The 22801-nt window shown below is 54.8% G+C and overlaps 1 protein-coding gene across 1 annotated transcript in view; it reads left to right on the top strand.

The window, feature by feature from the left end:
• The window catches only part of wdr97 (WD repeat domain 97), a 229449-nt gene that overhangs the window by 154192 nt on the left and 52456 nt on the right, over window positions 1-22801 (top strand). Inside the window, exons 15-18 of the mRNA XM_072507945.1 lie at window positions 1271-1486; window positions 4620-4739; window positions 12663-12833; window positions 17614-17811. Coding sequence (XP_072364046.1) covers window positions 1271-1486; window positions 4620-4739; window positions 12663-12833; window positions 17614-17811 — 705 coding nt within the window. The remainder of the gene's footprint in view (window positions 1-1270; window positions 1487-4619; window positions 4740-12662; window positions 12834-17613; window positions 17812-22801) is intronic.

Below are 22801 nucleotides of genomic sequence, written 5' to 3'. Positions count from 1 at the left end.
TGCTGCACTGTCAGAGGGTCAGTACTGAGGGAGTGATGCACTGTCAGAGGGTCAGTACTGAGGGAGTGTTGCACTGTCAGAGGGTCAGTACTGAGGGAGCCCTGCACTGTCAGAGGGTCAGTATTGAGGGAGTGCTGCTCTGTCAGAGGGTCAGTACTGAGGGAGCCCTGCACTGTCAGAGGGTCAGTATTGAGGGAGTGCTGCACTGTCAGAGGGTCAGTACTGAGGGAGCGCTGCACCTTCAGAGGGTCGGTACTGAGGGAGTGCTGCACTGTCAGAGGGTCAGTACTGAGGGAGTGCCGCACTGTCAGAGGGTCAGTACTGAGGGAGTGCTGCACTGTCAGAGGGTCAGTACTGAGGGAGTGCTGCACTGTCAGAGGGTCAGTACTGAGGGAGCCCTGCACTGTCAGAGGGTCAGTACTGAGGGAGTGCTGCACTGTCAGAGGGTCAGTACTGAGGGAGTGCTGCACTGTCAGAGGGTCAGTACTGAGGGAGTGCTGCACTGTCAGAGGGTCAGTACTGAGGGAGTGCTGCACTGTCAGAGGGTCAGTACTGAGGGAGAGCTGCACTGTCAGAGGGTCAGTACTGAGGGAGTGCTGCACTGTCAGAGGGTCAGTACTGAGGGAGTGCCGCACTGTCAGAGGGTCAGTACTGAGGGAGTGCTGCACTGTCAGAGGGTCAGTACTGAGGGAGTGCTGCACTGTCAGAGGGTCAGTACTGAGGGAGCGCTGCACTGTCAGAGGGTCAGTACTGAGGGAGTGCTGCACTGTCAGAGAGTCAGTACTGAGGGAGTGCTGCATTGTCGGAATAGGAATGCCACTCAATCAAGTCTTTTGAACAAGATATTAAGAGGAAGATTCTGTGCCTCTCCCAAGGGTGTGAAAGATCTGATGGCACAATTGAGAATAGCTGGCGAATTCAGCCGGTGGTCCTGGGCCCAATCTGAACTCTACCGGTTTGAGGAGGCAGCTCACCACCACCTTCTCAAGCGCAATTAGGGGTGGACAATGATTGCTGACCTCGCCAACGAGGCCACATCGTGTGAAACAAGAGAAGGAATCTCATTGTTGATCCTGAGAACTTTCTTTGCAAAAGTATTTCGTTGGGTTTGTGACACATTTTGCGATGTCTCCAGGTGCTGAAGGTCATCCTCGAAAAGTGATGTTTTTCTCATTAACTGAATACTTAGTTGGAGGAAGAAATAAAAATGTCAGTGTTGTGTTAATATCTGAGTGTCTGTTAGTTCCTCATGAATTTCTCTGTTCCACAGGCCAGGGGTTTGCTGGACTCCTCAGAAGCTCCCATTATCCCCATTTCCCTAGATGGCTACATCCCGAATTCTGTCATCTTGCGCCTCCTCTGGCCCATGGAGCTTTTCGAAATCCTGGAGTCAGAATCGGCGCAATCAGTGGAGTCTAAACTGGAGCTCCAAGTGGAATCGAAGACAGAGTCCCAGGTGGAGTCCGGGGACTCGAAGGAAGTCGAGGTATTGTTACCGCAAACCGCTGCGGGCGGGGAGGTAGAGGAGGAGGGGAAGGTATGGGGGCGGGTGAGGGGGAGAAGGAGGGAATGGGGGAATGCGCATTGGTGTGGGGGGGGGGGGGGCGAGGGGTGTGTGAGGTTGGGGGGTGTTGGGGGGTGGGATGGGGTTGGGGGTGTGGGGGAGGGTGTGGGGGGGATGGAGTGCGTGTGGAGGGTGGGGCTGTGTGGGGGTCTGGGGGGGTGTGAGGATCTGGGGGTGTGGGGGGGTTGTGGGGGGGTGAGGGGGATGTGGGGGTGTGGGAGAGGGTGTGGGGGGGATGGGGTGTGTGGGGGGGGTGGGGCTGTGGGCGGGGTCTGGGGGGTTGTGAGGGTCTGGGGGGGTGGGGGGTTGTGGGGGTGGTGGGGGGGATGTGGGGGTGGGGGGTTGGGCGTGTGGGGGGTCTTGGGGTGTGGGTGGTGTGTGGGGGGGTGAGGGTGTGCGGGGGGGGTGGGGGGTGGGTGGGGGTTGTGGGGGGGTGTGGGGGTGGGGGGATGTGGGGGTGGGGGGTTGCGGGTTGTGGGGGGATGTGGGGGTGGGGGGTTGGTGGGTGGGGTGGGTTAGGGGATGGATCTGGGGGGATGGGGGTGGGGTGTGTGTGGGGCAGGTGTGGGGGGTGAGGGGTGTGGGGGGGTTGGGGGTTGGGGAGGTGGGGGTCTGGGAGTGTGGGGATTGGGGGTGTGGGGGGGTTGGGGAGTTTGGGGCTGGGGGTGGGTGTGTGGGGGGGGGTGTGTGGGGGGGGAGTGGGGTGTGGGAGGGTGGGGGGGTTGGGGGTGTGGGGGTGAGTGTGGGGGGGGGGGCGGGGTTGGGGTGGGTGGGGGTATGGGTGGTGGGGTGTTGGGGGGTGTGGCGGTGTGGGGGTGGTGGGGTAGGGGTGGGGGTTTGGGGGGGTGGCGGGGGGTGGGGGAGTTTGGGGTGTGTGGAGGGTGAGGGGGTTGGGGGTGTGGGGGGGAGGGGTGTGTGGGGGGGGTGGGGGGTTGGGGGGGCTGAGGGATGCGGAGGGGTTGGGGGGGAAGGGGGGTCTAGGGGGGTTTGGGGTGTGGGGGGGTTGGGGGTGGGGTTGTGTGTGGAGGGGTGGTGCGGTGTGTGAGGGGGTTTGAGGTGTGTGTGGGGGGTGGGGGATGTGGGGGGATGTGGAGGTGGGGGGGGTGTTGGGGGGTTTGGGGTGTGTGGGGAGGATGGGGTGTGTGTGGGGGGTTGGGCATGGGGGGGATGTGGAGGTGGGGGGGGTGTGGGGGGGTGGGGGGTTTGGGGTGTGTGGGGGGGTTGGGGGTGGGGGGGTGGGTGTGGGGGGGATGTGGAGGTGGGGGTGTGTGTTGAGGGGGTTGGGGTGTGTGGGGGGATGGGGTGTGTGTGGGGGGTGGGGGGTGTGGGGTGTGTGGGGGGGGGTGCGGGTGGGGGTCTGGGGGTGGTGGGGGGTGTGGGGTGTGTGTGGGGCGTGGGGGTGGGGGATTGGGGGGGTGGGGGGTGGGGGTGGGGGGGTCTGGGGGGGTGGGGTGTGTGTGGGGGGATGGGGTGTGGGGGGGATGTGGGGGGGTGGGGGGGGTGGGGGTCTGGGGTGGGGGTGGGGGGATGGGGTGTGTGGGAGGGGGGATGTGTGGGGGGGGTGGGGGTGTGGGGGTGTGGGTGGGGGTCTGGGGGGTAGGGTGTGTGTGGGGGGATGGGGTGTGGGGGGGGAATGTGGGGGGGTGGGGGTGTGTGGGGGTGGGGGCATGGGGGTGTGGGGGTGTTGGGGGTTGTGGGGGGTGTGGCGGTGTGGGGGTGGTGGCGTGGGGGTGGGGGTTTGGGGGGTGGCGGGTGGTGGGGGAGTTTGGGGTGTGTGAGGGGGTTGGGGGTGTGGGGGGGATGGGGTGTGTGGGGGGTGGGGGGGCTGAGGGATGCGGAGGGGAAGGGGGGTCTAGGGGGGGTTGGGGGTGGGGTTGTGTGTGGGGGGTGGTGCGGTGTGTGGGGGGGTTTTGGGGTGTGTGTGGGGGGTGGGGGATGTGGGGGGATGTGGAGGTGGGGGGGTGTGTTGGGGGGTTTGGGGTGTGTGGGGAGGGTGGGGTGTGTGTGGGGGGTTGGGCGTGGGGGGGATGTGGAGGTGGGGGGGGTTTGGGGTGTGGGGGATGTGGGGGGGGTGGGGGGTTTGGGGTGTGTGGGGGGTTGGGGGTGGGGGGGTGGGTGTGGGGGGATGTGGAGGTGGGGGGGTGTGTTGGGGGGCTTGGGGTGTGTGGGGGATGGGGTGTGGGTGGGGGGTGTGGGGGGTGTGTGGGGGGTGTGGGTGGGGGTCTGGGGGTGGTGGGGGGTGGGGGTGTGGGGTGTGTGTGGGTGGGGGGTGTGGGGGGTGTGTGGGGGGTGTGGGTGGGGGTCTGGGGGTGGTGGGGGGTGGGGGTGTGGGGTGTGTGTGGGTGGGGGATTGGGGGGGTGGGGGGTGGGGGTGGGGTCTGGGGGTGTGGGGTGTGTGTGGGGGGATGGGGTGTGGGGGGATGTGGGGGGGTGGGGGGTCTGGGGGTGTGGGGTGTGTGTGGGGGGATGTGGGGGGGTGTGGGGGGTGGGGGGGTGGGGGTTGGGGGGGTTCTGGGGGAGGGGTGTGTGTGGGGGATGTGGGGGGTGGGTGGGGGGGGGGGGTGGGGGTCTGGGGGGTTGTGTGGGGGGATGGGGTGTGTGTGGGGGGTGGGGGATGTGTGGGGGGTGGGGGTGTGTGGGGGGTGGGGGTGTGGGGTGTGGGGGGGTGTTGGGGTTTGGGGTGTGTGGGGGGATGGGGTGTGTGTGGGGGGTGGGGGATGTGTGGGGGTGGGGGATGTGGGGGTGTGGAGTGTGGGGGGGTGTTGGGGGTTTGGGGTGTGTGGGGGGTGGGGGTGTGGGGGTCTGGGTGTGGTGGGGGTGTGTGTGGGGTGTGGGATGTGTGTGGGATGTGGGGGTGGGGGATGTGGGGGGGGGTGGGGGGTGAGGGGTGTGTGTGGGGTGTGGGGGGGGGTCTGGGGGTGTGAGGGGGGGGTGGGGGTCGGGGGGGTGGGGGTGCACGGTCTGTCAAGAGGCTGTGGAATTGTTACTGACTATTTGCCCTCGGTGAGGGGGCTCCCGTTACTCGGATTGTTAACCTGTGACCTACTCCAATCAGATCTCAGAATTGTCGGCGGAACATTCCAGCATTTTGCTGCAGAAACTGGAGGACATGGAGCAGGAGCAGCTCAAAGGGGAGGACCAATCGGGCAGTGCCGTTAAAATGCCCCTTCCTGTGGTAATGTTTACTCACACCCTCAGCTCTGTGGCTCAGTGTGTCATCTCTCCCTCTCTCTGCCATCTCACCTCTTACCGCTTACACTTTCTATAGTTCCTGCGACGTTGCCAAGTCAATTATCACATAGGTTTCTCAATGTACAGAAAGCACAGATCTCTCTGTGGAGAGGTAGTTGCGCAGTGGAATGGTCGGCGGACTAGTAACCCAGGGAGCCAGGGTAATGATCTGGGGACCTGGCTTTGAATCCCATCACGGCAGAATCCAATAACAATCTGGAATTAAAAATCTAATGGTGACCATAAGACATAGGAGCGGAAGTAAGGCCATTTGGCCCATCGAGTCCACTCCGCCATTCAATCATGGCTGATTTCAACTCCATTTACCCGCTCTCTCTCCATAGCCCTTAATTCCTCGAGAAATCAAGAATTTATCAACTTCTGTCTTAAAGACACTCAACGTCCCGGCCTCCACCGCCCTCTGTGGCAATGAATTCCACAGACCCACCACTCTCTGGCTGAAGAAATTTCTCCTCATCTCTGTTCTAAAGTGACTCCCTTTTATTCTAAGGCTGTGCTCCCGGGTCCTAGTCTCCCCTGCTAATGGAAACAACTTCCCTACATCCACCCTATCTAAGCCATTCATTATCTTGTAAGTTTCTATTAGATCTCCCCTCAACCTCCTAAACTCCAATGAATATAATCCCAGGATCCTCAGACGTTCATCGTATGTTAGGCCCACCATTCCTGGGATCATCCGTGTGAATCTCCGCTGGACCCGCTCCAGTGCCAGTATGTCCTTCCTGAGGTGTGGGGCCCAAAATTGCTCACAGTATTCTAAATGGGGCCTAACTAATGCTTTATAAAGCTTCAGAAGTACATCCCTGCTTTTATATTCCAAGCCTCTTGAGATAAATGACAACATTGCATTTGCTTTCTTAATTACGGACTCAACCTGCAAGTTTACCTTTAGAGAATCCTCAATTACTCCCAGAAACTCCTGCCATTGCTGTTCTGTCTTTCCCACTAGGCTCTGCTCCCAGTCGATTTTCGTCAGTTCCTCCCTCATGCCCCTGTAGTTACCTTTATTTAACTGTAACACCTTTACATCTGATTCTACCTTCTTTCTTTCAAATTGCAGACTGAATTCTACCATATTATGATCACTGCCTCCTAAGTGTTCCCTTACTTTAAGATCTTTAATCAAGTCTGGCTCATTACATAACACTAAGTCCAGAATGGCCTGTTCCCTCGTGGGCTCCATCACAAGCTGTTCTAAAAAGCCCTCCTGTAAACATTCAATGAATTCCCTTTCTTTGGGTCCACTGGCAGCATTATTTACCCAGTCCACCTGCATATTGAAGTCCCCTATGATCACTGTGACCTTGCCTTTCTGACATGCCCTTTCTATTTCGTGGTGCATTTTGTGCCCCTGGTCCTGACCACTGTTAGGAGGCCTGTACATAACTCCCATTATGGATTTTTTGCCTTTGTGGTTGAGGTACCCTCAATAATGACGCTTAGAGATTAAACTGTAAAGAAGGCTTTATTAGACTAATAACTATACTACAGCTAGAGACGAGAGCTGACTGTTACACAGACCATGAGGCAGGCCTTTATGCATGGCTCCCAGATGGGCGGAGCCAGAGGCGGAGTCCCCAGGGTTCCAAGCCCGGTCTTAAAGGGGACATCACCTTACATGATGATAAGGCAGTAACCGTTCATCACATTCACCCCCTGTTTAAAAAGGAGTCCGGCGGGGGTGAAGTGCCATCATAGGTCCATCCGTCTCGGTGGCCGGATCGTCCTCCTCGACCTCCTCAATTCGGGCGGTGGTGCGGCGGGCACGGACGTCCCGGTTGAGGGCATATCCGGGAGCACAGCGGTCGGAGCTTCGGTCCGGGTCGGGGCAGAGGAACTAGGCAGGGCCGGGGGTAGCGGAGCCGGCGCCGGCGGAGGAGGTTGGCACTGTTCGATCCTCCACCTCAAAATGTTATCGTTTTTTATTTTGCCCCGTTGCGTGTTATCGAACATATAGGCGACCGACCGTTGGGGGGGGGGCGCACGGTAGGAGCTCACCAATGGGTGGTAGGGCCGGAAGGGGGTGTGTTGTAGGGGGCGACGGGTCCTGCAGGGGCGCGGCGCGGGAAGGGGCGTCTGTGATGGAGGATCCAGCGGGTGCCAGATCCCGGAGGGAAACCGTATCTTGCCTGCCGTCGGAGTACTCCACGTAGGCGTAACTGGGGTTGGCGTGGAGCAGTCGGACCTTTTCACCTAGGGGGTCCGTTTTATGGCTCCTCGCGTGCCTCCGGAGAAGAACAGGTCCCGGAGCCACCAGCCAAGGTGGAAGCGAGACCCCGGAGGTAGACTTCCTGGGGAAGAGAAACAATCGGTCGTGAGGGGTCTCATTCGTGGCCGTGCAGAGGAGTGACCTAATGGAATGTAGGGCATCGGGTAGGACCTCCTGCCAGCGGGTGGTTGGGAGATTTCTCGACCGCAGGGCCAGAAGGACAGCCTTCCACACGGTCGCGTTCTCCCTCTCCACTTTCCCGTTTCCCCGTGGGTTATAACTGGTGGTTCTGCTCGAGGCGATGCCTTTGCTGAGCAGATACTGACGCAGTTCATCGCTCATGAATGATGTACCCTGGTCGCTGTGGATATAAGCAGGGAAACCGAACAGGGTGAAGATGCTGTGCAGTGCCTTAATCACCGTGGCTGAGGTCATGTCGGTGCAGGGAATGGCGAATGGGAAACGGGAGAACTCATCGATCACGGTGAGGAAATAGGCATAACGGTTGGTGGATGGGAGGGGCCCCTTGAAGTCCACGCTCAGTCGTTCAAAGGGGCCCGAGGCCTTCACGAGCCGAACCTTGTCTGGCCGATAGAAGTGCGGTTTGCACTCCGCACAGACCTGGCAGGTCCTGACCATGGCCTTGACCTCCTTGGTTGAGTAAGGTAGGTTGCGGGACTTGATGAAATGGACGAGCCGGGTAACCCCCGGGTGGCAGAGGTCATTGTGGATGGCTTGCAGATGGTCCTCCTGCGCGTTGGCGCATGTGCCGCGGGACAGGGCATCTGGGGGCTCGTTGAGCTCCCCTGGACGATACTTGATATCGTACGAGTAGGTGGACAGTTCGATCCTCCACCTCAAAATGTTATCGTTTTTTATTTTGCCCCGTTGCGTGTTATCGAACATATAGGCGACCGACCGTTGGTCGGTGACGAGGGTAAACCTCCTACTGGCGAGGTAGTGTCTCCAGCACCGCACAGCCTCCACAATGGCTTGTGCCTCCTTTTCGACTGCAGAGTGTCGAATCTCGGAGGCGGTGAGGGTTCGGGAGAAGAACGCTACTGGTCTGCCTCCTTGATTGAGGGTAGCAGCCAGGGCGATGTCTGATGCATCGCCCTCTACCTGGAAAGGGATGGTTTCGTCCACCGCGTGCATGGCGGCCTTGATGATGTCAGCCTTGATGAGGTTGAAGGCCAATTGAGCCTCAGCCGAGAGGGGAAAAGTGGTGGCCTTTAGGAGTGGGCGGGCTTTGTCCGCATACTTGGGGACCCACTGGGCGTAATAGGAGAAAAGCCCCAAGCACCGTTTGAGGGCCTTGAGGCTGCGGGGGAGAGGGAGTTCCTTAAGGGGGCGCATGCGGTCGGGGTTGGGACCTAGGACCCCGCCTTCCACGACATAGCCGAGGATGGCCAGCCGGGTGGTGTGGAAAACGCATTTGCGCTCGTTATAGGTCAGGTTAAGGGCTCGGGCGGTCTGGAGGAACTTTTTGAGGTTAGCGTCATGGTCCTGCTGATCATGGCCGCAGCTGGTGACATTGTCCAAGTACGGGTATGTAGCCCGCAAACCGTACTGGTCCACCATTTGGTCCATCGCCCTTTGAAAGACGGAGACCCCATTTGTGACACCAAAGGGGACCCTGAGGAAGTGGAAGAGCCGGCCGGCTGCTTCGAAGGCAGTATAGGGGCGGTCTTTTGGTCGGATGGGGAGCTGGTGGTAGGCAGATTTGAGGTCGACCGTGGAAAAGACTCGGTATTGGGCGATCCGATTTACCATTTCCGCGATACGAGGAAGGGGGTACGCATCAAGCTGCGTGAATCGGTTTATGGTCTGGCTATAAACCACGACCATCCATTTCTTCTCCCCGGACCGGACTACCACCACTTGTGCTCTCCAAGGGCTGTTGCTAGCCTCGATGACCCCCTCTCCCAGTAAACGCTGGACCTCTGACTTGATAAAAGCCATATCTTGGGCACTGTAGCGCCGGCTCCTGGTGGCGACGGGCTTACAGTCAGGAGTGAGGTTAGCGAATAGTGAGGGGGGTGCGACCTTCAGTGTCGCAAGGCAGCACACCGTGAGGGGGGGCAAGGGTCCGCCGAACTTCAGTGTCAGGCTTTGGTGGCTGCACTGGAAATCCAGTCCGAGCAGCAGGGGGGCACAGAGGTGAGGGAGGATATAAAATTTGAAACGGGTGTATTTGGCACCCTGGATCGAGAGATCCGCAATACAGCACCCCATGATTTGTACCGAGTGGGACCCAGATGCGAGGGCTATGGTTTGGGATGCGGGATGGGTGCGTAGGGAGCAGCGCCTTACCGTTTCAGGGTGGATAAAGCTCTCCGTGCTCCCGGAGTCGAAGAGGCATACAGTGTCGTGCCCGTTGACCTGGACCTGCATCATGGAGTTCTGCAGGTGTTTTGGCCGAGTTTGATCGAGGGTGATCGCACCCAGTCGCGGGTAGTCGGAGTCGTCAGCCGAGTCAGACTCGTAAAATGGCCGCTGCCGTCGGTCGCACGTGTCGGGTCGAGAAGATGGCCGCCTCCAGATGGCCGCTCCCATGATTCGCACGAGGCTGATGACGCGTCAGAAGAGGGCGTGTCGGGTCGGTGCGCAGCAGCATTGCGAGGCCTGTGGGCCTGAGAGCCTGATTTTCGGGCCGGCTGTTATTTGTTTTTCTGGCCCCTGGGTCTGGCCAGGCAGACCCTCGCAAAGTGCCCTTCCCGCAGTTGCTGCAGATCGTGGAGCGGGCTGGGCAGCGTGGGTGTGGGTGCTGGCCCTGCCCGCAGAAGTAGCATGGTGTGCCCCCATGGTGAGCGGGTCGCCGCGTGGCGCAGGCCTGTAATACGGTTGAGTCTGAGGAAGTCCGGGGGGGGGCTGGCAGAGTCCACGGGGTACGTACCCAAGTTATGTCGAGCCACCTCCAGCGAGGAGGCGAGCATTAGCGTCTCCTGGAGGTCTTTTGCCCCGTTTTCGAGCAGCCGCTGCCGGATGTAGGTCGAGCGGATGCCGGACACGAAAGCATCTCTGATATGCAGGTTCATATGGACTTCCCCTGTCACATCCTGATGGTCACAGTCCCTGGCAAGCGCGGTGAGTTTGTCAACAAACTCGTCGAGCGATTCCCCCGAGTGCTGCCGGCAGGTAGAGAGCAGATGCCGGGCGTGCACCTCATTGACGGGTTTGACAAACCGCTTGCGGAGCAACTCAATCACTTCCTCATAAGTCGTCGCCTTTTCGAGCGTGGCGGAGATTCTGTGACTCATCCGGGCGTGGAGTAGACGCAGCTTGCGTGGCCCTAGGATGGGAATCTCTGCGGAGTCCAGGTAGGCCTCGAAGCACCGCAGCCAGTATTAAAAAATTTCCTTTGTCTCCGGCGTTCGTGCTTCCAGATTGAGCTTCTCTGGTTTTAGGCCTGCGTCCATCCTGAATCTAGTTTAGTCTAATAAATTGAGGTACCCTCAATAATGACGCTTAGAGATTAAACTGTAAAGAAGGCTTTATTAGACTAATAACTATACTACAGCTAGAGACGAGAGCTGACTGTTACACAGACCATGAGGCAGGCCTTTATGTATGGCTCCCAGATGGGCGGAGCCAGAGGCGGAGTCCCCAGGGTTCCAAGCCCGGTCTTAAAGGGGACATCACCTTACATGATGATAAGGCAGTAACCGTTCATCACAGTGGTTCCTCAACTCTACCCACACAGACTCCACATCATCTGACCCTATGTTGTTTCGTGCTATTGATTTAATTTCATTCCTAATTAACAAGGCAACCCCGCCCCCTCTGCCCACCTCTCTGTCTTCAATAGGTTGTGAATCCCTGGATGTTTAAATGCCAGTCCTGAACCCCCTGCAACCACGTCTCTGTGGCTCGGGCAGTAATCCGGAGATTATGACCCTTGAGGACCTGTTTTTTAATTTGAATCCTAGCTGTTTATAATCTCTAATGGTGACCGTGAAACCAAACGTAGTAAAAACCCATCTGGTTCACTAATGTCCCTGAGGGAAGGAAATCCATAGAATCCCTACAGTGCAGGAGTAGGCCATCCAGTGTGGACTGATCCTCCGAAAGAGCACCCTGCCCGGGCCACTTCCCCCCGCCCTATCCTTGTAACCGGCACATCTTTGGACTCAATGATGATTACCGGTTCACTGGTTCACTAATGTCCTTTAGGAAAGGAAATCTGCCGTCCTTACCCGGTCTGGCCTACATGTAACTCCAGACTCACAGCAGTGTGGTTGACTCTTAAATGCCCTCAGGGACGGGCAATAAATACTGACCCAGCCAACGACGCCCATGAACGAATAAATAAATGTTACCGTATGTAGATACCCTCTGTGTCCCTCAGTTTATTCACAATTGTTTGTATACACATTATTTTGTGTGTGGTTTTTCTGTCCTTGAATGGTCCTTATCTCCCCAAGGTTTGTGCCTCTTTCACCCCAGTTGTCTGGCTGTCAGTTCCACACCGATAGATACCCCACCAAAGCTGTTGGTCCAAAATAACCATACCTCCCTCCAGTGGAGCGGAATTTTAACCCTCATGTTACAGATACAGAAATGTTATTGTTTGCAAAGGGGCCGGTGGTGCTCCAGCTCTGACACTTTCACTGATGGGCCGGTCGATGCAGCACTGACACCAGCAGGAGCGAGATTGTATTGTAACCACATATCTTTACTCTGTATCCAACCCGTGCTGTACCTGTCCTGGGAGTGTTTGCTGGGGACAGTGTAGAGGGAGCTATACTCTGTATCTAACCCCGTGCTGGTCCTGTCCCGGGAGTGTTTGCTGGGGACAGTGAAGAGGGCGCTTTACTCTGTGTCTAACCCCGTGCTGTACCTGTCCTGGGAGTGTTTGCTGGGGACAGTGAAGAGGGCGCTTTACTCTGTGTCTAACCCCGTGCTGTACCTGTCCTGGGAGTGTTTCATGGGGACAGTGTAGAGGGAGCTTTACTCTGTATCTAACCCCGTGCTGTACCTGTCCTGGGAGTGTTTGATGGGGACAGTGTAGAGGGAGCTTTACTCTGTACCTAACCCCGTGCTGTACCTGTCCTGGGAGTGTTTGATGGGGACAGTGTAGCGGGAGCTTTACTCTGTATCTAACCCCGTGCTGTACCTATCCTGGGAGTGTTTGATGGGGACAGTGTAGAGGGAGCTTTACTCTGTATCTAACCCTGTGCTGTACCTGTCCTGGGAGTGTTTGGTGGGGACAGTGTAGAGGGAGCTTTACTCTGTATCTAACTCCGTGCTGTACCTGTCCTGGGAGTGTTTGATGGGGACAGTGTAGAGGGATCTTTACTCTGTATCTAACCCCGTGCTGTTCGTGTCCTTGGAGTGTTTGATGGGGACAGTGTAGAGGGAGCTTTACTTTGTATATAACCCCGTGCTGTTCGTGTCCTGGGAGTGTTTGATGGGGACAGTGTAGAGGGATCTTTACTCTGTATCTAACCCCGTGCTGTTCGTGTCCTTGGAGTGTTTGATGGGGACAGTGTAGAGGGAGCTTTACTTTGTATATAACCCCGTGCTGTTCGTGTCCTGGGAGTGTTTGATGGGGACAGTGTAGAGGGAGCTTTACTCTGTATCTAACCCCGTGCTGTACCTGTCCTGAGAGTTTTACTGAACAAATTCTTTCTGCAGGTAGAGAAGAAACGGAAATTGCCCACATCCGACATGAGGAAAGAGCTTCTAATCCGCAGAAGTTCATCACAAGTACAAACGACTGGCAAACAAATCCCTTTGCCGACATTCATCACCATGTTCCAGGGCACAGCCTGGTTTGACAAACTATTTCCTCATCCAGATGCCAGTGTAAGAATTCAAACTTGCAAAACCTCAGTCAACAACCAGCTCCTGTATACTTGTATATGTGTGAGACAGTGGGTGAATTTCTCTCTCATCCTGAAAACACTGGACAAGGCAAGAGAACCAATGTACAGGAGCTCCGAGTCCCTGCACAGGATCTCAGAGTCACCTGCACAGGATCTCAGAGTCACCTGGACAGGAGCTCAGAGACACCTGGACAGGAGCTCAGAGTCACCTGGACAGGAGCTCAGAGTCACCTGGACAGGATCTCAGAGTCACCTGCACAGGATCTCAGAGTCACCTGGACAGGAGCTCAGAGACACCTGGACAGGAGCTCAGAGTCACCTGGACAGGAGCTCAGAGTCACCTGGACAGGAGCTCAGAGTCACCTGGACAGGAGCTCAGCCTCACCTGGACAGGAGCTCAGAGACACCTGGACAGGAGCTCAGAGTCACCTGGACAGGAACTCGGAGACACCTGGCCAGGAGCTCAGAGACACCTGGACAGGAGCTCAGAGTCACCTGGACAGGAGCTCAGAGTCACCTGGACAGGAGCTCAGCCTCACCTGGACAGGAGCTCAGAGACACCTGGACAGGAGCTCAGAGTCACCTGGACAGGAACTCGGAGACACCTGGCGAGGAGCTCAGAGTCACCTGGACAGGAGCTCGGAGTCACCTGGACAGGAGCTCAGACTCACCTGGACAGGAGCTCAGAGTCACCTGGACAGGAGCTCGGAGTCACCTGGACAGGAGCTCGGAGTCACCTGGACAGGAGCTCGGAGTCACCTGGACAGGAGCTCAGAGTCACCTGGACAGGAGCTCAGAATCACCTGGACAGGTGCTCAGAGTCACCTGGACAGGAGCTCAGAGTCACCTGGACAGGAGCTCAGAGTCACCTGGACAGGAGCTCAGAGTCACCTGGACAGGAGCTCAGAGACACCTGGACAGGAGCTCAGAGTCACCTGGACAGGAGCTCAGAGACACCTGGACAGGAGCTGCGCCTCACCTGGACAGGAACTAAGTGTCACCCAACCACTTTGTAAAAATGGCACCAGTGAGGCTAGAAATAGGAAGATAGAGCAGCTAAACACGTGGCTAAACAGCTGGTGTAGGAGGGAGGGTTACCGTTATCTGGACCACTGGGAGCTCTTCCGGGGCAGGTGTGACCAATATAAGAAGGACGGGTTGCATCTAAACTGGAGAGGCATAAATATCCTGGCCACGAGGTTTGCTAGTGTCACACGGAAGGGTTTAAACTAGTATGGCAGGGGGGTGGGCACGGGAGCAATAGGTCAGAAGGTGAGAGCATTGAGGGAGAACTAGGGAATAGGGACAGTGGGTCTCTGAGGCAGAGCAGACAGGGAGAAGTTGCTGAACACAGTGGGTCTGGTGGCCTGAAGTGCATATGTTTTAATGCAAGAAGTATTACGGGTAAGGCAGATGAACTTAGAGCTTGGATTAGTACTTGGAACTATGATGTTGTTGCCATTACAGAAACCTGGTTGAGGGAAGGGCAGGATTGGCAGCTAAACATTCCAGGATTTAGATGTTTCAGGCGGGATAGAGGGGGATGTAAAAGGGGTGGCGGAGTTGCGCTACTGGTTAGGGAGAATATCACAGCTGTACTGCGGGAGGACACCTCAGAGGGCAGTGAGGCTATATGGATAGAGATCAGGAATAAGAAGGGTGCAGTCACAATGTTGGGGCTTTACTACAGGCCTCCCAACAGCCAGCGGGAGATAGAGGAGCAGATAGGTAGACAGATTTTGGAAAAGAGTAAAAGCAACAGGGTTGTGGTGGTGGGAGACTTTAACTTTCCCAATATTGACTGGGACTCACTTAGTGCCAGGGGCTTAGACGGGGCGGAGTTTGTAAGGAGCATCCAGGAGGGCTTCTTAAAACAATATGTGGACAGTCCAACTAGGGAAGGGGCGGCACTGGACCTGGTATTGGGGAATGAGCCCGGCCAGGTGGTAGATGTTTCAGTATGGGAGCATTTCGGGAACAGTGACCACAATTCAGTAAGTTTTAAAGTGCTGGTGGACAAGGATAAGAGTGGTCCTAGGGTGAATGTGCTAAATTGGAGGAAGGCTAATTATAACAATATTAAGCGGGAACTGAAGAACATAGATTGGGGGCGGATGTTTGAGGGCAAATCAACATCTGACATGTGGGAGGCTTTCAAGTGTCAGTTGAAAGGAATTCAGGACCGGCATGTTCCTGCGAGGAAGAAGGATAAATACGGCAATTTTCGGGAACCTTGGATAACGAGAGATATTGTAGGCCTCGTCAAAAAGAAAAAGGAGGCATTTGTCAGGGCTAAAAGGCTGGGAACAGACGAAGCCTGTGTGGAATATAAGGAAAGTAGGAAGGAACTTAAGCAAGGAGTCAGGAGGGCTAGAAGGGGTCACGAAAAGTCATTGGCAAATAGGGTTAAGGAAAATCCCAAGGCTTTTTACACGTACATAAAAAGCAAGAGGGTAGCCAGGGAAAGGGTTGGCCCACTGAAGGATAGGCAAGGGAATCTATGTGTGGAGCCAGAGGAAATGGGTGAGGTACTAAATGAATACTTTGCATCAGTATTCACCAAAGAGAAGAAATTGGTAGATGTTGAGTCTGGAGAAGGGTGTGTAGATAGCCTGGGTCACATTGAGATCCAAAAAGACGAGGTGTTGGGTGTCTTAAAAATATTAAGGTAGATAAGTCCCCAGGGCCTGATGGGATCTACCCCAGAATACTGAAGGAGGCTGGAGAGGAAATTGCTGAGGCCTTGACAGAAATCTTTGGATCCTCACTGTCTTCAGGTGATGTCCCGGAGGACTGGAGAATAGCCAATGTTGTTCCTCTGTTTAAGAAGGGTAGCAACGATAATCCAGGGAACTACAGGCCGGTGAGCCTTACTTCAGTGGTAGGGAAATTACTGGAGAGAATCCTTCGAGACAGGATCTACTCCCATTTGGAAGCAAATGGACGTATTAGTGAGAGGCAGCATGGTTTTGTGAAGGGGAGGTCGTGTCTCACTAACTTGATAGAGTTTTCCGAGGAGGTCACTAAGATGATTTATGCAGGTAGGGCAGTGGATGTTGTCTATATGGACATCAGTAAGGCCTTTGACAAGGTCCCTCATGGTAGACTGGTACAAAAGGTGAAGTCACACGGGATCAGGGGTGAGCTGGCAAGGTGGATACAGAACTGGCTAGGTCATAGAAGGCAGAGAGTAGCAATAGAAGGATGCTTTTCTAATTGGAGGGCTGTGACCAGTGGTGTTCCTCAGGGATCAGGGGCGTCATTCTCCGCCGGCGGGAGTCTCTGTTTTGCCGGCGCCCGGGGGTTTCCCGACGGCGTGGGGCTGCCCCACAGTGGGAAACCCCATTGACCGGCCGGTGTAACGGAGCATCCCGCCGGCGGGTCGGGGCAGAAATGTGGCGGGGCGGGATGGAGAATTTCGCTCCAGTGCTGGGACCTTTGCTGTTTGTAGTATATATAAATGATTTGGAGGAAAATGTAACTGGTCTGATTAGTAAGTTTGCAGACGACACAAAGGTTGGTGGAATTACGGATAGCGATGAGGACTGTCAGAGGATACAGCAGGATTTAGATTGTTTGGAGACTTGGGCGGAGAGATGGCAGATGGAGTTTAATCCGGACAAATGTGAGGTAATGCATTTTGGAAGGTCTAATGCAGTTAGGGAATATACAGTGAATGGTAGAACCCTCAAGAGTATTGAAAGTCAAAGAGATCTAGGAGTACAGGTCCACAGGTCACTGAAAGGGGCAACACAGGTGGAGAAGGTAGTCAAGAAGGCATACGGCATGCTTGCCTTCATTGGCCGGGGCATTGAGTATAAGAATTGGCAAGTCATGTTGCAGCTGTATAGAACCTTAGTTAGGCCACACTTGGAGTATAGTGTTCAATTCTGGTCGACGCACTACCAGAAGGATGTGGAGGCTTTAGAGAGGGTGCAGAAGAGATTTACCAGAATGTTGCCTGGTATGGAAGGCATTAGCTATGAGGAGCGGTTGAATAAACTCGGTTTGTTCTCACTGGAACGAAGGAGGTTGAGGGGCGACCTGATAGAGGTCTACAAAATTATGAGGGGCATAGACAGAGTGGATAGTCAGAGGCTTTTCCCCGGGGTAGAGGGGTCGATTACTAGGGGGCATAGGTTTAAGGTGAGAGGGGCAAGGTTTAGAGTAGATGTATGAGGCAAGTTTTTTACACAGAGGGTAGTGGGTGCCTGGAACTCGCTACCGGAGGAGGTGGTGGAAGCAGGGACGATAGTGACATTTAAGGGGCATCTTGACAAATACATGAATAGGATGGGAATAGAGGGATACAGACCCAGGAAGTGTAGAAGATTGTAGTTTAGTCGGGCAGCATGGTCGGCACGGGCTTGGAGGGCCGAAGGGCCTGTTCCTGTGCTGTACATTTCTTTGTTCTTTGTTCAGTGATGTTGTGAAGTTGGCATTATTCTCCTTTGAGCAGAGAAGGTTAAGAGAATATTTGTTGAGGTGTTCTAAATCATGGTAATAGGCTGGGATCTTACATCTGCTCATTGTTTGGAAGCAGATGGATTCTGTCATGACCGAAATCTATGAATGTGATAGTGCAGTGACCATGCCTGTGTCCAGAGGGATTGACCCTCACTCCCAGACCAGATGAGAACAGGGAGCCCGTGGACCAGCAGGTCTGTCACCAGGATTCGTGCTTAATGTTCAACTTGTTACCTGTGTGAGCCCCGTCTGGTAAATATTTTGTTCTCTTCCCCCTCCCTTTCCTGTTCTAGATCTTTCCACCAGACCTAACAGATTTAGCATTTGCAGAGATGCTGATTATGATGCTGGGGACAGTTGATTATGATGTGAAGGAAGGCATTGCGAGTTCTCTCGTGTTCCTGCTGCAATCCCGGCCGCCCAAGTTGACCACCATGGCACATGACGCCCTGATCACTGCCCTCAATGGGCCAGATCCACCCAACCACAAGGTATGAATACTGAGCTCTGGGTGGGTGTGTGGTGGTGATAGCTGTGTATCTCATCAATATCAGTCATAGAGTGATAGAGGTCTACAACCCATCGCTCTGCATCAATCAAAAACAGCCACCTAACCAATCTGGTGCCATTTCCCAGCACGACCCAGAGCCGTGTCTGCCCTGGGATCACAAGTGAACATCTAAATATTTCCTAAATGTTCGGAGGGTCTCTGCCCCCACCACCCTTTCAGGCAGCGAGTTCCAGACTCCCCCCACCCTCTGGGTGAAAAGGTTTCCCCTCACATCCCCTCTAACCCTCCTGCCCCTCACCTTAAATCTCTGCCCCCATGTCATTGATCCCTCCACCAAGGGGAAAAGTTTCTTCCTGTCTACTCTATCTGTGCCCCTCATAATGTTACACATCTCAATCCTGTCCCCCCTCAGTCTCCTCTGCTCCAAGTAAAACAACCCCAGTCTATCCAATCCCTCCTCATAGCTCAAACTCTCCAGCCCCGGCAACATCCTGGTAAATCTCCTCTCCACCCTTTCCAGTGGCTGTCACATCCCTCCTGTAATGTGGATTCCAGAACTGCCCACAATACTCTCGCTGTGGCCTAACAACGTTTTATACAGTTCCAGCATAACCTCCCTGCTCTCAAACTCTACGCCTCAGCTAATAAAGGCAAGTATACACATGCTTTCTTATCCAGCTGTCCTGCTACTTTAAGGGACCAGTGTACATGCACACTTATGTCCCTCTGATCCTCGGTGCTTCCCAGGGTCCTGCCGTTTATCATGTATTCCCCCTGCCTTGTTTATCCTGCCCAAGTGCATCACCTCACACTTATCCAGCTTGAATTCCATTTGCCACTGATCAGCCCATCTGACCACCGGGCTATATCCTCCTGAAATCGAAGGCCACATCCTCCTCACTATTTACCATCTCACCAATATTCGTATCATCCGCAAACTCACTGATCAACCCTCCTACATTCATAAAGAACAAAGAACAAAGAAATGTACAGCACAGGAACAGGCCCTTCGGCCCTCCAAGCCCGTGCCGACCATGCTGCCCGACTAAACTACAATCTTCTTCACTTCCTGGGTCCGTATCCCTCTATTCCCATCCTATTCATGTATTTGTCAAGATGCCCCTTAAATGTCACTATCGTCACTGCTTCCACCACCTCCTCCGGTAGCGAGTTCCAGGCACCCACTACCCTCTGTGTAAAAAACTTGCCTCGTACATCTACTCTAAACCTTGCCCCTCTCACCTTAAACCTATGCCCCCTAGTAATTGACCCCTCTACCCTGGGGAAAAGCCTCTGACTATCCACTCTATCTATGCCCCTCATAATTTTGTATACCTCTATCAGGTCTCCCCTCAACCTCCTTCGTTCCAGTGAGAACAAACCGAGTTTATTCAACCGCTCCTCATAGCTAATGCCCTCCATAACAGGCAACATTCTGGTAAATCTCTTCTGCACCCTCTCTAAAGCCTCCACATCCTTCTGGTAGTGTGGCGACCAGAATTGAACACTATACTCCAAGTGTGGCCTAACTAAGGTTCTATACAGCTGCAACATGACTTGCCAATTCTTATACTCAATGCCCCGGCCAATGAAGGCAAGCATGCCGTATGCCTTCTTGACTACCTTCTCCACCTGTGTTGCCCCTTTCAATGACCTGTGGACCTGTACTCCTAGATCTCTTTGACTTTCAATACTCTTGAGGGTTCTACCATTCACTGTATATTCCCTACCTGCATTAGACCTTCCAAAATGCATTACCTCACATTTGTCCGGATTAAACTCCATCTGCCATCTCTCCGCCCAAGTCTCCAAACAATCTAAATCCTGCTGTATCCTCCGACAGTCCTCATCGCTATCCGCAATTCCACCAACCTTTGTGTCGTCTGCAAACTTACTAATCAGACCAGTTACATTTTCCTCCAAATCATTTATATATACTACAAAGACAAAGGTCCCAGCACTGATCCCTGTGGAACACTACTGGTCACAGCCCTCCAATGAGAAAAGCATCCTTCCATTGCTACTCTCTGCCTTCTATGGCCTAGCCAGTTCTGTATCCACCTTGCCAGCTCACCCCTGATCCCGTGTGACTTCACCTTTTGTACTAGTCTACCATGAGGGACCTTGTCAAAGGTCTTACTGAAGTCCATATAGACAACATCCACTGCCCTACCTGCATCAATCATCTTAGTGACCTCCTCGAAAAACTCTATCAAGTTAGTGAGACACGACCTCCCCTTCACAAAACCGTGCTGCCTCTCACTAATACGTCCATTTGCTTCCAAATGGGAGTAGATCCTGTCTCGAAGAATTCTCTCCAGTAATTTCCCTACCACTGAAGTAAGGCTCACTGGCCTGTAGTTCCCGGGATTATCCTTGCTACCCTTCTTAAACAGAGGAACAACATTGGCTATTCTCCAGTCCTCCGGGACTCCCCTGAAGACAGCGAGGATCCAAAGATTTCTGTCAAGGCCTCAGCAATTTCCTCTCCAGCCTCCTTCAGTCTTCTGGGGTAGATCCCATCAGGCCCTGGGGACTTATCTACCTTAATATTTTTTAAGACACCCAACACCTCGTCTTTTTGGTTCTCAATGTGACCCAGGCTATCTACACACCCTTCTCCAGACTCAACATCTACCAATTCCTTCTCTTTGGTGAATACTGATGCAAAGTATTCATTTAGTACCTTGCCCATTTCCTCTGGCTCCACACATAGATTCCCTTGCCTATCCTTCAGTGCAGTACGAAGTCTTACAACACCAGGTTGGGCCTTCAGTGGGCCTTCAGTGGGCCAACCCTTTCCCTGGCTACCCTCTTGCTTTTTATGTACGTGTAAAAAGCCTTGGGATTTTCCTTAACCCTATTTGCCAATGACTTTTCGTGACCCCCTTCTAGCCCTCCTGACTCCTTGCTTAAGTTCCTTCCTACTTTCCTTATATTCCACGCAGGCTTCGTCTGTTCCCAGCCTTTTAGCCCTGACAAATGCCTCCTTTTTCTTTTTGACGAGGCCTAAAATATCTCTCGTCATCCAAGGTTCCCGAAAATTGCCGGAGTCATCCTTCTTCCTCACAGAACATGCCGGTCCTGAATGCCTTTCAACTGCCACTTGAAAGCCTCCCACATGTCAGATGTTGATTTGCCCTCAAACATCCGCCCCCAATCTATGTTGTTCAGTTCCCGCCTAATATTGTTATAATTAGCCTTCCCCCAATTTAGCACATTCATCCTAGGACCACTCTTATCCTTGTCCAACAGTACTTTAAAACTTACTGAATTGTGGTCACTGTTACCGAAAGGCTCCCCTACTGAAACATCTACCACCTGGCCGGGCTCATTCCCCAATACCAGGTCCAGTACCGCCCCTTCCCTAGTTGGACTGTCTACATATTGTTTTAAGAAGCCCTCCTGGATGCTCCTTACAAACTCCGCCCCGTCTAAGCCCCTGGCACTAAGTGAGTCCCAGTCAATATTGGGGAAGGTAAAGTCTCCCACCACAACAACCCTGTTGCTTTTACTCCTTTCCAAAATCTGCCTACCTATCTGCTCCTCTATCTCCTGCTAGCTGTTGGGAGGCCTGTAGTAAACCCCCAACATTGTGACTGCACCCTTCTTATTCCTGATCTCTACCCATATAGCCTCTCTGCCCTCTGAGGTGTCCTCCCGTAGTACAGCTGTGATATTCTCCCTAACCAGTAGCGCAACTCCGCCACCCCTTTTACATCCCCCTCTATCCCGCCTGAAACATCTAAATCCTGGAACGTTTAGCTGCCAATCCTGTCCTTCCCTCAACCAGGTTTCTGTTATGGCAACAACATCATAGTTCCAAGTACTAATCCATGCTCTAAGTTCATCTGCCTTACCCGTAATACTTCTTGCATTAAAACATATGCACTTCAGGCCACCAGACCCGCTGTGTTCAGCAACTTCTCCCTGTCTGCTCTGCCTCAGAGCCATACTGGCTCTATTCCCTAGTTCTCCCTCAATGCTTTCACCTTCTGGCCTCTTGCTCCGGTACCCACTCCGGACCCGCTCCCACAGGGAGTGGGGGAATGTGGGATTCGCTCCTTCAGGGAGTGGGGAGAATGTGGGACTCGCACCCACAGGGAGTGGGGAGAATGTGGGACTCGCTCCCACTGGGAGTGGGGAGAATGTGGGACTCGCTCCCACTTGGAGTGGGGAGAATGTGGGACTCGCTCCCACTGGGAGTGGGGAGAATGTGGGACTCGCTCCCACTGGGAGTGGGGAGAATGTGGAACTCGCTCCCACAGGGAGCGGGGAGAATGTGGGACTCGCTCCCACAGGGAGTGGGGAGAATGTGGGACTCGCTCCCACAGGGCGAGGGGAGAATGCGGGACTCGCTCCCACAGGGAGTGGGGAGAATGTGGGACTCGCTCCCACTGGGAGTGGGGAGAATGTGGAACTCGCTCCCACAGGGAGTGGGGAGAATGTGGAACTCTCTCCCACAGGGAGTGGGGAGAATGTGGGACTCTCTCCCATGGCAGTGGGGAGAATGTGGGACTCGCTCCCACGGGAAGCAGGGAGAATGTGGGACTCGCTCCCAGAGGGAGCGGGGAGAATGTGGGACTCGCTCCCACAGGGAGTGGGGAGAATGTGGGACTCGCTCCCACAGGGAGTGGGGAGAATGTGGGACTCGCTCCCACAGGGAGTAGGGAGAATGTGGGACTCGCATCCACAGGGAGTGGGGAGAATGTGGGACTCGCTCCCACAGGGAGTGGGGAGAATGTGGAACTCACTCCCAAGGGGAGTGGGGATAATGTGGGAATCGCTCCCACAGGGAGTGGGGAGAATGTGGGACTCGCTCCCACGGGGAGTGGGGAGAATGTGGGACTCTCTCCCACAGGCAGTGGGGGGAATGTGGGACTCGCTCCCACAGGGAGTGGGGATAATGTGGGAATCGCTCCCACAGGGAGTGGGGAGAATGTGGGACTCGCTCCCACGGGGAGTGGGGA

The sequence above is a fragment of the Scyliorhinus torazame genome, chromosome 6, assembly GCF_047496885.1.
Source record: "Scyliorhinus torazame isolate Kashiwa2021f chromosome 6, sScyTor2.1, whole genome shotgun sequence".
In the NCBI taxonomy this organism is placed as follows: domain Eukaryota; kingdom Metazoa; phylum Chordata; class Chondrichthyes; order Carcharhiniformes; family Scyliorhinidae; genus Scyliorhinus; species Scyliorhinus torazame.
Note: the sequence above shows the minus strand (reverse complement) of the source record. Positions and strands in the feature narration are given on the sequence as shown.